The 11,247-nt window shown below is 30.1% G+C and overlaps 1 protein-coding gene and 1 long non-coding RNA gene across 2 annotated transcripts; both read right to left on the reverse strand.

Annotated features, from left to right (window-relative positions):
* Nucleotides 7,747–8,801, reverse strand: LOC109357870. Its single transcript, XR_002108897.1, has 3 exons — nt 8,592–8,801; nt 8,121–8,198; nt 7,747–8,010 (listed from the first exon to the last, which is right to left on the reverse strand). It is a non-coding gene; the product is annotated as an uncharacterized LOC109357870 (long non-coding RNA).
* LOC109357871 (cytochrome B5-like protein) lies at nt 9,618–10,549 on the reverse strand. The gene is made up of 4 exons (XM_019601926.1): nt 10,420–10,549; nt 10,287–10,330; nt 10,050–10,127; nt 9,618–9,843 (listed from the first exon to the last, which is right to left on the reverse strand). The coding sequence occupies exons 1-4, from the start codon at nt 10,496–10,498 to the stop codon at nt 9,670–9,672; spliced, it is 375 nt and encodes a 124-aa protein (XP_019457471.1). The 5' UTR covers nt 10,499–10,549; the 3' UTR covers nt 9,618–9,669.

The raw sequence follows: 11,247 nt of genomic DNA on the forward strand, positions 1-11,247 counted from the left end.
AAGTAGGTATTTTAAGGTTTTTTATATTCAAATTGGTCGTTTGAAGTTATTTGTTTTTTGGTTTCAAATTGTTCTAAGTTGTTTTTTTATTAGATCTATGGTCTAAAGTTCATTTTTTGATCAATAATTCTCATAAAACCAATAAAAAAGATTTCGCGCAACTTTTTTTTATAAATTCAATGAAAATCCAAAATTATAAATCTTCGTTAAATATTTAAAAAATTGTGAAGAAGAATCTATTGGAAATGAAACAAAATTTTTTAAGAAACAATAAATAACTTAAAATATATATGATATTAGATTAGATTATATTGGTCATCTCATTTAAAAATTATAATATTATACGATATTTGATAAACTATTTTAATTTGTACTTTAAAGTACTATAATTATTAAAAGTATTTTATGTTAATAAATAGTATCTTTATATATATAATTAACAAACTAATATATTTCGAGTTGTGTAGTTATTCTTTATAACATGTGCTCCTCTCAAGATCAAATATTAGCATTTGAGTTTGTACAATATCTAGAAATTTAATGGAACATTATGCCAGAATTCGCATTTAACAATGCACATTTAATAATGTCTGTATGCAGAAGATGTTAAATAATAGGCAGAAGAAAATAAATAGCATTTGGTAAAGAAATCACTATTATATATGATTGACATATATACATTCAACATCGTTTGCTTCACTCAACGCTATTGAAAGTTTGACACAAAGATTAAACATCGCCTAGTGAAGTGAACATTGTTGTTTCTTACACATTCAACAATACTCACTTCACTAAGTGCTATTAAATGTACAAGAATAATAGCACTCACTTTAGTGAGTGTTTTGAATCTTTGATATAGATTTAAAAATAAAATACCATCAACTACTCGTTCATTTAGATGCTAAAACTTATAAAATCTTCCTACGACTCAAAAAATCTTTCATCGGTAATACTTACATGACACTCATTCATTCACCTTATCTTCCCACAAGACCTTCATATGACGCAATTCATTCAAATCATCTTCCAACAAGACTCATGACATTCATCCGTTCATTCACTGAAGATACCGAAAGTAAGTCATTAGTTTTCCCCTTTTTGTAGCTCACTATAAATGATTTAGGTTATAATTTATGCTCACTATAACTTTTGTCATATTATTTTTAGGTAGTCTATTTTATACATTCCTAATCTTCGTAAAGGTTAGCTACTATTATTCTTGTTCTTATGGATCAAGACGAGACTCTCTTTGTTGATCGAAAATGGATAAAAGCAAATAGATCGACGAAGGAATATGAGGATGTAGTAAAATCCTTTATTCGGTTTGTCATTGAGCGTGCCAAAAACCCTTGTAGAATTGTATGCTATTGTTTAAATTTTTTTTATGTAAGGTGAGTTAGTCCAAACATATTAAAAGTTCATTTAGTGTGTCACAGAATCGATCAAAGTTATACATGTTGGATAAAACATGGTAAGACAATAGATGGGGAGACAAAAGATGGTTATACTGATAAGATGTTTACAAAAGATATCACCAGAATTGCATATGAGGGTGATCATTTTGAAGAAATGACAAACGTGGTTGAAGAAGATCTTCACGATTGTTCTGAGATGATTGAGCGGCTCATAGTTATGTTAAATTCACAAGATTGACAATAATGTCAAGGTTGTAGAAGTTGAAATATGTTATTGGATGGTATAATAAGAGCTTTACAGAGTTACTTATACTTTTAAAAGATATGTTGTCGGAGGATTATATGGTCCTTTCTCGAACCTATGATGCTAAACAAATGTTCTGATTTATTGGCATAGGCTACAAGATGATACATGCATGTGAAAATGATTGCATTTTATTTTTGAATGAGTATACTTCATTACAATTATGTGTCCTAAATGTAATGCCTAGCAATATAAGAAGGAAGATTCAACTCCAACAAAAGTTGTATGGTATTTTCCCATAAAATTAATATTTAAGCGTATGTTCAACAATGCAAAAGACACAAAACATTTCATATGACATGATAATGAAAGGATTAAATATAACAAGTTTTAGCATCATCCTCAATGGTGAAAAGTTGATCATGACTATCCTAATTTCACCCAAGAATCAAGAAATATACGCCTTGCATTGTCCACTAGTGAAATTAACTCACATAGTGTTTAAAGTAGATCCCACAGAATATGGCTAGTGATGTGGGAGATATAAAACCTACTTTATTGACTATGCATGAAGCACAAGTTTATGATATTATCTATGTTAATTTATGGTCCTAAACAACTAGGAAATGATATAGACATATATATGGCTCCATTAATTGAAGACTTGAAGCAAATGTGAGAAACATTATAGAGGTATATAAGGGGTATAGAAATGAAGGGTTTAACTTGATGGCTTTGTTGTTCGATGTAATCAGATATTTCTCAACATATACGTATAAAAAATTGTTGAATCTACAAGGACTTACTTGATACTAGCCTTTCAACTAAAAAATGTTATTCTAAGTTGGTTTTAAAGAGAGTTTTGGTTGCTTTTCTTGATTAACTAATTACGAACCAATTGATTAAAATATTTAGAATAAAGATGTTGGAATTGAACTTTACTAATCACTATCAATAGACACTTGATTCGTCAATACTAATTCATCTAAGTATGATACTTTCACAACAAGGGACCTCAATTTTATTAAAAGTTAATGTCTTAGTCAATTTATTATCTCATTAAATAAATCTCTATGTCTAGAAACTCTACTCATGAGATGAAGAACTACAAGTCATAAAACACACCTCTATGTCTTGCAACTATGCTTGTGAAATTTAGTTTTAATACAATACCTCAATTGTACTAATCATCAATGTTTTGGTCTTATTAGTAGCTTATTAATATGGCAATATTTTTAGCAACTATATTAACAAGATCAATATTTATCAACCGTTAACATACCTCTATGTCTAGTAACTACGTTAAAAAAATTGAGTGTTATTAATCATTGAATTAGCTTTTTGTCTAGTTACTAAACAATAACATGCATATTAGACAAATTAGTATGAATCTATATCTAGCATTTATATCAAGATGATGAATTTTGATAAAATCAGAATATAATGAGGATTTCTCCATGAATTTACATTCGTAATTTTTTACAAAAAGATAAATGATCACTTAAAGTAAACATTAAGCATATAAGCAACTCATAAAAATCAAAACATAGTAAATAACAAGGATTCGAATCAAAGTATATACGTCAAAATCATTTTATAATCAATCCGAACAAGGAAGAAGTTTAACTACACATTTTCATGTTATTTAAACACAAAGATACAAAGAGAAAAACTAAGCTCATAGGTGAAGAAATTACCTCTCTAAAGAGCGTAGATTGTCTAATCTAACCTTTCCCTCTTACTTCAACACCTCAATTCAATCTAAACTAATCTAAAAATTAAGAGAAATCGAGTACAAAGTGTCTATAGTTTTTGTCATGTATCTATAGGTTTTGTCCTTGTGTTATCTCCTCTACACACTTATCTTTACTTAAATGTTATAAAAACATGTTTAGTTAATTTTTCATTTTATGATTCTATGAAAGAGGAGGAATCATACTACCATGTATCAAATACCACCTAATTGTTAATTGTTTATCGGTTTCGTTGGTCGATTCGATTCTCCCGCTTTTATAACTTATGGAATTTTTAAGTGTGAAAGTTACCTTAGATCATAAGGATAATTGAACACTTCTGGACTTTAAAATTTTACTAAATGTCATTCATACAATGCATTAAGTTAAATAATGATCAAATCCTATGATATAATTTTTATGTCATTCTAGATACATCAGTTGAAGAAATGATAAATATGAAAGCATAAGGTAATTATGAACATAATCATTAGTGATATACCAACTGAAAAGATGATAAATATGAGAATAGAAGATAAATCTAATTGGAATCTTTGAAAATAATCACATAATCATAATGATATTAGGATAAATAGGAGCACGTGAAGGTTATAATCAAGACAAAAACTAGAATTGAAACGACAACAACTCTCTACAACCTTGCTTAGAAGAAGAATGTCAACCACACTTACGACTTTGGTTTCCATAGGAATGATGAGCTAAATCTCTATGTTTGTCTTAGATATAACTATTTAAGCTTAATGTATTTAATACGAATATTTGATTAGTTTTTAATATTATTCTACTATTTTTCATGTCTACTCTTTTTCTAATGCTTGTTTGGTTTGATCATCCAATGCACAAATTAAGGTTTGAATATGTGTAATGGATATTTCATGTTTAAAATAGAGATAGAATATGTCATTAAGTAACATGTTAATTCTAGGAATGAAACTAATTGATCTAGTCATTATAAGTTTATAACATTCAATTTATTAGGATTGATTGATTAATTTGTCAAGGAGTTGATAATTGGTTAATTCAATTTTTGATATGTTTATGCAAGCAATTGATAAATTGATAAGTTGGTTTATTCAATCTAGAACCGGTTACACTCCTAGAAAACTCATGTTACTTCGAAAAGCACATTGATTGTCTCAAATCATGTAACAAACTGATATAGTTATTATAATATAATAGATCTTGGATTTAACCTCATCTAATGAGTTTAAGATTTGGTTGTTATTATATAATAGATCTAGGGAGTAAAGTAGTAATGACATTTTCTAGAGAAATATAGTAGTAATTTTGATTTCCTTAGTGACCCAGTAGTGACAATATTTTGGGAATTTAGGCTTATAAGTATGGCAATATATGGCAATATGTTTTTTTTCCAGCTTTCTAAGCAAAACCATTTGGCTATTCTCATAGTCGGATCATCAAGGGGGACCAACATTTTGAACCGTGATAATCATGCAATTCAATTTTCTATAAATTATTTATTTTCCTTTATTTCAGTATATTCACTAATTGTGCTTATTTTCTACACCACATAAGGGAAACATTGATAGGGATGGCAAAAAAACCCGTACCCGTGGGTACCCGCGGGTAAAATCCGTACAGGCACGGGTACGGGTCACAAACGGGTACCCGCGGGTATTATAAATGGATTTTTAAAAATACCTGTAGTACATACGGGCGGGTACGGGTATTATGGTACCCGTATCCGCAGGTACCCATTATTTATATGATTAATATATTATATTTAATTAAAATAAAAAATATATTATTCTAACATTTATTATACTATGTATATTTTTTCCTTTTACTTTGTTTACATATTTTATTGAGTTTGGTAGTGAAACACCCTACAAATATTATTACATGTGTAGAAACACACATGTTTTACAAAGAAAATATATATTTTATGTTAAAAAAATGAGAACAAAAAACCACACAAATGGAAACCACAAATAAATTTAGCATTTTAGCAAAATATTCAATCAAGAGGTATAAAAATAATTAAGTTTCATCTTATTTGAAACACAATAGAAGTAAAAATTTAAAAAATTATTTATAATAGAGGAAACCCGCAGGTACCCGTTCTACCCGCAGGTACCCAGAAATACCTGCAAATACCCTCTCACGGGTACCCGTACGGATACGGGCGGGTATGAATATTACTCTTCTATTTTAAAACGGGTAGCGGGTAGCTACTACCCGTGCCCATTGCCATCCCTAAACATTGAGCTTTTCTTATCTTCCAAAAAGGGGTTTGGAATACATAATGTCTTTATGATTCCATATCTCTTACTTTTATTTTAAAATTCAATATATGTTTTCTTTCCCACGAAAAGGTTCCAAATGGTTCTTAATAATTTTGGGAGTTTTGGAATTATATTAGGACATAAAATATATTTTAGCTGTCTCTTGAGATCCGCGATTGGAGGAAAATGTACAAAAATAGTCTTTCTATTTCAGAGCCTTTAAATACTTCTCTCTTTTTATGAGGTAATAGTTATGATAGGTCAAAAACAAAAAGGCATGACAATTATGTTATGGGTTGGTTATATGTCGGTGGCTGTCTGATTTTAGATGGATCTAAAAACCATGGTGTAAAGATATCGTTGTACAATTTAGGAGTATGTTGGATGTACAATAAATTGAGAAAACTATATTGAATAATGTTGTCCTTTTCTAAAGAAAAGTTCTAAAGTAGTTATGACAACATGGGTAATGTACGCCCATAGTGAAAACTATTTTAGGTTACAATTGTAGGAACAATTTAGGTTACAATTCACTCTTTTGGTTCACTACAAATGCTTCTCTTTGCTATTAATCACTCTTTAAATATAATTAAAATAATTTCCTTAATTGAAATCAAATTAATTATCAAATGGAAATTACGTAGTCTTAATTTGTCTATTTCACATAGATATACATAATAGCAAGATAAACTATTGTCAGACAAAATAATAAAAAATATTTTTTAACTTTTGTTTTAATAATTAATTTTAACAAATAAATTGAGGGAATGATTTAGTTCATGCAATTATCAACCAAGGATTACATCATCTTGATTTCTATATTGTCCATATGAATACATAATAGATTTAGTCTATATTATCAACCAAGGATTACATCTTGATTTCTATATTTCATCATGATTTCTATATTATCAAGCAAGGATTACATTATCTTGATTTCTATTTTTTTTTACCTTTTTAATAATTAATTTAAAAAAATTGAGGGAATGATTTAGTCCATGCAATTATGAGTGTATCATTTTAAGCTGGGTTAGAGGTGTGATAATATCTTTCACAATCTGTAATGACTTTCGATCTTAGAATTCTAGTTCAATGGCCATTTTTTCCTAATTGGGTTTAAAAATATTTTTTTACATTTTGATGACAAAAAATATAGTGGTAACTCCAAATTATTTGAGAGATATTAAAATTACATTCTACCTCTTCCTAAATCGTGTATCCATCTTTTGAAAACCGAATCTTGTGCCAAGAGAGAAAAATGAAATACCAAAATTTTAAAGGTGGAAATAGAGGCTCTACCCCATTAATGGTGAAGTTGTAGATTTGGTATTAGGCTTCTCAAATCACAAATAGAAAGGTTTCTAAAATGTGTATGCTGTTGATGATTTATAATAAACTTATAATAAGCATGTTGTTAAAATGTGGTAAGAGCTATGGAAAAGAAAGCTTCTTAATGGATCAAGAAGTCTATAAAAGAAAGCTTAAAGAAACTTAAACAAAGAAGAATGGGAAACAAAGATTGATAATATTCTCATTGAATGATTGAATTCTTATTACAAAATTGAATGAATTGAATTGATTGAATAAGAAGTGAGTCAATATGACTTATTTATACAAGAGCGAAGAATGAAAAGAAAGCTTACACTACAATAAAACAACCTTTTAGCCACGGTCAAAACTGTAGCTAATGTGGAAAAAACCGTAGCTAATTTTAGTGGCCACACTTATTGTATCCCTGGCAAGGAATGGCGTTGCTAAAAATTAGCCACGGTCAATATGTGATATTGCTACGCTTTACCAAAATGTGGTAACATTTAGTTAGCCACAGTCTGTTGTACGCAGCTACGGTCCTGACCGTGGCTAAGTTGTGCATTTTGCCACATTATAACCGTGGCTAAGTTGAGGATTTTGCCACACTCTCCGTGGCTAAGTTGTGGATTTTGCCACACTTTGCCATGGCTCAATTGTGAATTTTGCATGCAATAATCATCAATCTTTATAAAGATTTTGAGTATAGTAAATTAAAACATGGAAGCTGATATAACCAGATATGCATAATCAATTAATCATCTCTAATATTTCTCAATAAGGTGCTGCCCACATCATGAACAAGGAATGTCACTAATGATAGGTCATATTCAAATTTGACAAAGTAAGAAATGTTCTATTACACAAGAAAGCTATTCAATGTCAATCAATCCATTAATTTATATTCACTTAAAGATTTGAAACCATTGAAGATTGTAAGAAAAAAATCGTAAATTTCACAACCAAAATCTGCATGTATCCTTTGGAAAATGAGATCCATCCACCACCTCTCAGTGTTCTCCACTATAGTGGTATTTCCATACCTGCATTCAAAATCCAATTGAAATAGAAGCATGCATATTAGTAAAATTGCAGAAATTGATAACAAAAGGAAGATTCAATAAAACTAATAAAGAGCATAAAAAAAAATCACCTATCTTCTTCTAGCACAACACCATGTGTAAGCTTGACTACAATAACTCATTTCAGATTCTTCAAACACAAGCCTCACCTGCAAAATTGACATTAAATATTAAATATTGCCCCATCATTCACACATATTCAACATTAAAAATTACCAAAACACCAAAAGACAAAACCACATTTCATTCTTACAATTTCAATGGATTCAAACATTGGAGTATTGATAGAATAAGCTTTGATAGAAGAAGCTCTACCAAAACCAAAATTATTAAACAAGTCAATAAATATAAGTTATTGATAACAACAACAATGGGGAGAATACATGCTTAACTAGAAGGCGAGGATGCATGTAAAAACCCTTATACACTCAATACATATATATTAAATCCTATTATATATACAAGCTAAAAATGAATCCAGTAAGCGAGAACAATGTTCTTACATGTCTACTAGGCATATAACCCTCATACTCGTGGCCTACCTATCAAACAACACAATGATAGTGATGCACGTGAATGAATGATATATATTGTATACAAAATTTAGAATGATAAAAATCATATGAATAGTTGTCAATAACATTACAAAAGTTGACGATGATTACCTTTTCATCCATAAGAAAGTAGTCTTGACTAAATGATGCATCTGTATAAGAATGGAACACATATTGTTGGATACTATATGGAATGGAACACAAATGGTTATGTTTTAAAAAAAATGAGATTTTGTTGAAATAAATAAAAAAAGGGAAATTAATTTATGACCTTCAAGCCTTCTGCAGAACAATCTGATACAGACCAACCATTGTCTCGAGTTGAGAAAGGCCATCCACCTTTTGAAATGTGTCTATACCATTCACTTGGATTACCACTGCTGTTCCTTCTCACCTTCAATACCAAACATTTTTATCTTCTTTCATAACTAAGAGTTTCACTAAATAAACATATATATGTATGTATGTATGTATGTATATAGCAATAGCACTTACCTGTGAGCATTTTATGAAATGGTTTGCTTTCTTAAGCATTGAGCTGTATTCATCATCCATATTGGTAGACAAGATTGCTTGTACAGTAAAAGAAACATCCCAAAATTGAGAACCATTATATCCCTGATGTCATGTCATACAACTATTTGTATTCAGAATATGCATTTTTAACTAATGACAAATAATATAAATTGATGTTTAATATGCACCTGCACTTTGAAACAAATCCTCACTTTGAACCCAATACCAACATTTATATAAGCATAATAGGAATGTGACTCTTGATGTTTATTCGAAAGACGTGATGCAAAGACGTGATGAATTTAGAATGTCAGGTTAATTTTAATGGCTTGAACCCTGAGGGTCTCAGGGACCTGATATTATATAGGCATAATAGGAATCTAACTCATGACGTTTAAGGAATTTTGTGCTTCTCTTCCCTTCCAGTACCCTCGAAACCCTTATTTATATCTAGAGAATACGGTGATTGATATCAGTGATTAATGAGGGGGGAAATTGCAGAACTTCCACTCAGACCTTTGTTGGCTAATTCTAGCCATCTAACCTATAACTACAACGAGAAAACAAACATAAATCCAGAGGGAGTATCTTCATCACATACAAACAATGGGTAAAAAGGAACAGATGCATACCCGAAAAACCCTTCAGTTGAGTCATCTCCAGCATGTGCTAGAATAGCATCACCCCCTGGATGTTCTTCCACATATGGGGTAACATCATATACCTAGAGTAAAATGAAATCCAAAGAAATATTAACCGCATTTCGGTTCTAGCAGTACAAATCCTAAATCATACCATTAGTAAACAACAATGTAGCCTTAGATAGGGTTAAATGGTGAACATAAGATTTGAAACAGAAATACCATTTGGGTTGAAACCAAAGGAGTAGCACATTCATGTGAAGTATAAAACCACAATAGAATATCACACCTTGTTCTTGATGATTATCCAACAATCTGTTCTCTTGTGATGCAAAGACACTTCAGATTTACTGAATGATTTTGATTCCTGCAATAAAGATATAGTACATGAAAACATGCTAAGTTATGCTAAAAATCTGTTCTTTTCAGCTTATTTGAAAAGAAAAAAAACTTATTGAATCAGTGATTAATTAAACTATTCACTCAAATGCACCCTTAAACATAAAAAAGGGAATTAGCTATATACCTTATCTTTGTTGTTTAAGGTAGAGTGAGCATTTCCCTTTTGTCCTGAGAAAGATACAAAGAAATCAATCAGATAAACACACATCAATGTAATAGTTATAAGAAAATGAAACAGAGTTAAAAAAAAGATGGACCAGATTTGTGGTGTCGTGGGATCAAAAGAAGAGCGAGTAAGAGACCAAAAAGCAATGCAAGTGCAACAATGAAAACCATATTGTGAAATTTAGAAACTTTAGTGGCAAATATAATCTAAAACAGCAAAAACAACAAGCAAAACTCAGAAATAGATAATCATCGCAAGAAGCAGAAAAGGATTCGAATAATTTGAAGAGAACTAAACCGTACAAGAAAACGAAGAAAACGATAGGAGGCCTCTTAGGCTTGTTTGGTTCTATTGAACTGACATTCATTGAAAATTAGGGATTATAATTTCTCAGATTTCTATAACTAATAATATTAGAGATTAGAGAAGCTCAAAATTAGGGATTTGAGAAACTCAAAATTAGGGATTAGAGATTTGAAACAAAAGTATAGAATTAAAAAAGGAGATGAAGTGATTTCTTACCAATATATGAATGAGCTAGGAATTCAACAACAAATGAAGTGATTTCTGGAGAGTTGTGATGAAGTGATTTCTGGATAATTAATTTTTAAGCTTTTATATTGGTGCATGGTGTGAAATTGTGAAAGTGGTGAAGTGGAGAAGAAGTGATTTTTGGAAAAGAGAAGAGAGTGATGAACGTGAAAGTGTGAAAGTGATAAATGAGAAAGATGAATGTGAATATTATTTATCATGGGCTACACAATATTAATTTTGGGCCTTATTCTTTAAATTTGCCATGGTGTCACTAAGTGTGGCAAAAAGACTGTCCCCAAATGTCTTTTGTTTTGTAGTGTTATAAAGCAAGTAACTAACATAAACTTAACTTGCTAATTCCTCACTTTCTAATCAACTATCATCT

The sequence above is a fragment of the Lupinus angustifolius genome, chromosome LG10 (genome assembly GCF_001865875.1).
Source record: "Lupinus angustifolius cultivar Tanjil chromosome LG10, LupAngTanjil_v1.0, whole genome shotgun sequence".
NCBI lineage: Eukaryota > Viridiplantae > Streptophyta > Magnoliopsida > Fabales > Fabaceae > Lupinus > Lupinus angustifolius.

Bases quoted from the DNA above. Each gene is read 5' to 3' on its own strand.
- LOC109357871 (XM_019601926.1), bottom strand. From the start codon at position 10,498: ATGGTTTTCATTGTTGCACTTGCATTGCTTTTTGGTCTCTTACTCGCT. The intron at 10,331-10,419 runs GTCCATCTTTTT...TATCTTTCTCAG, and splicing joins CCCACGACACCACAAATCTG to GACAAAAGGGAAATGCTCAC. The intron at 9,844-10,049 runs GTGTGATATTCT...ATTTTACTCTAG, and splicing joins GGATAATCATCAAGAACAAG to GTATATGATGTTACCCCATA.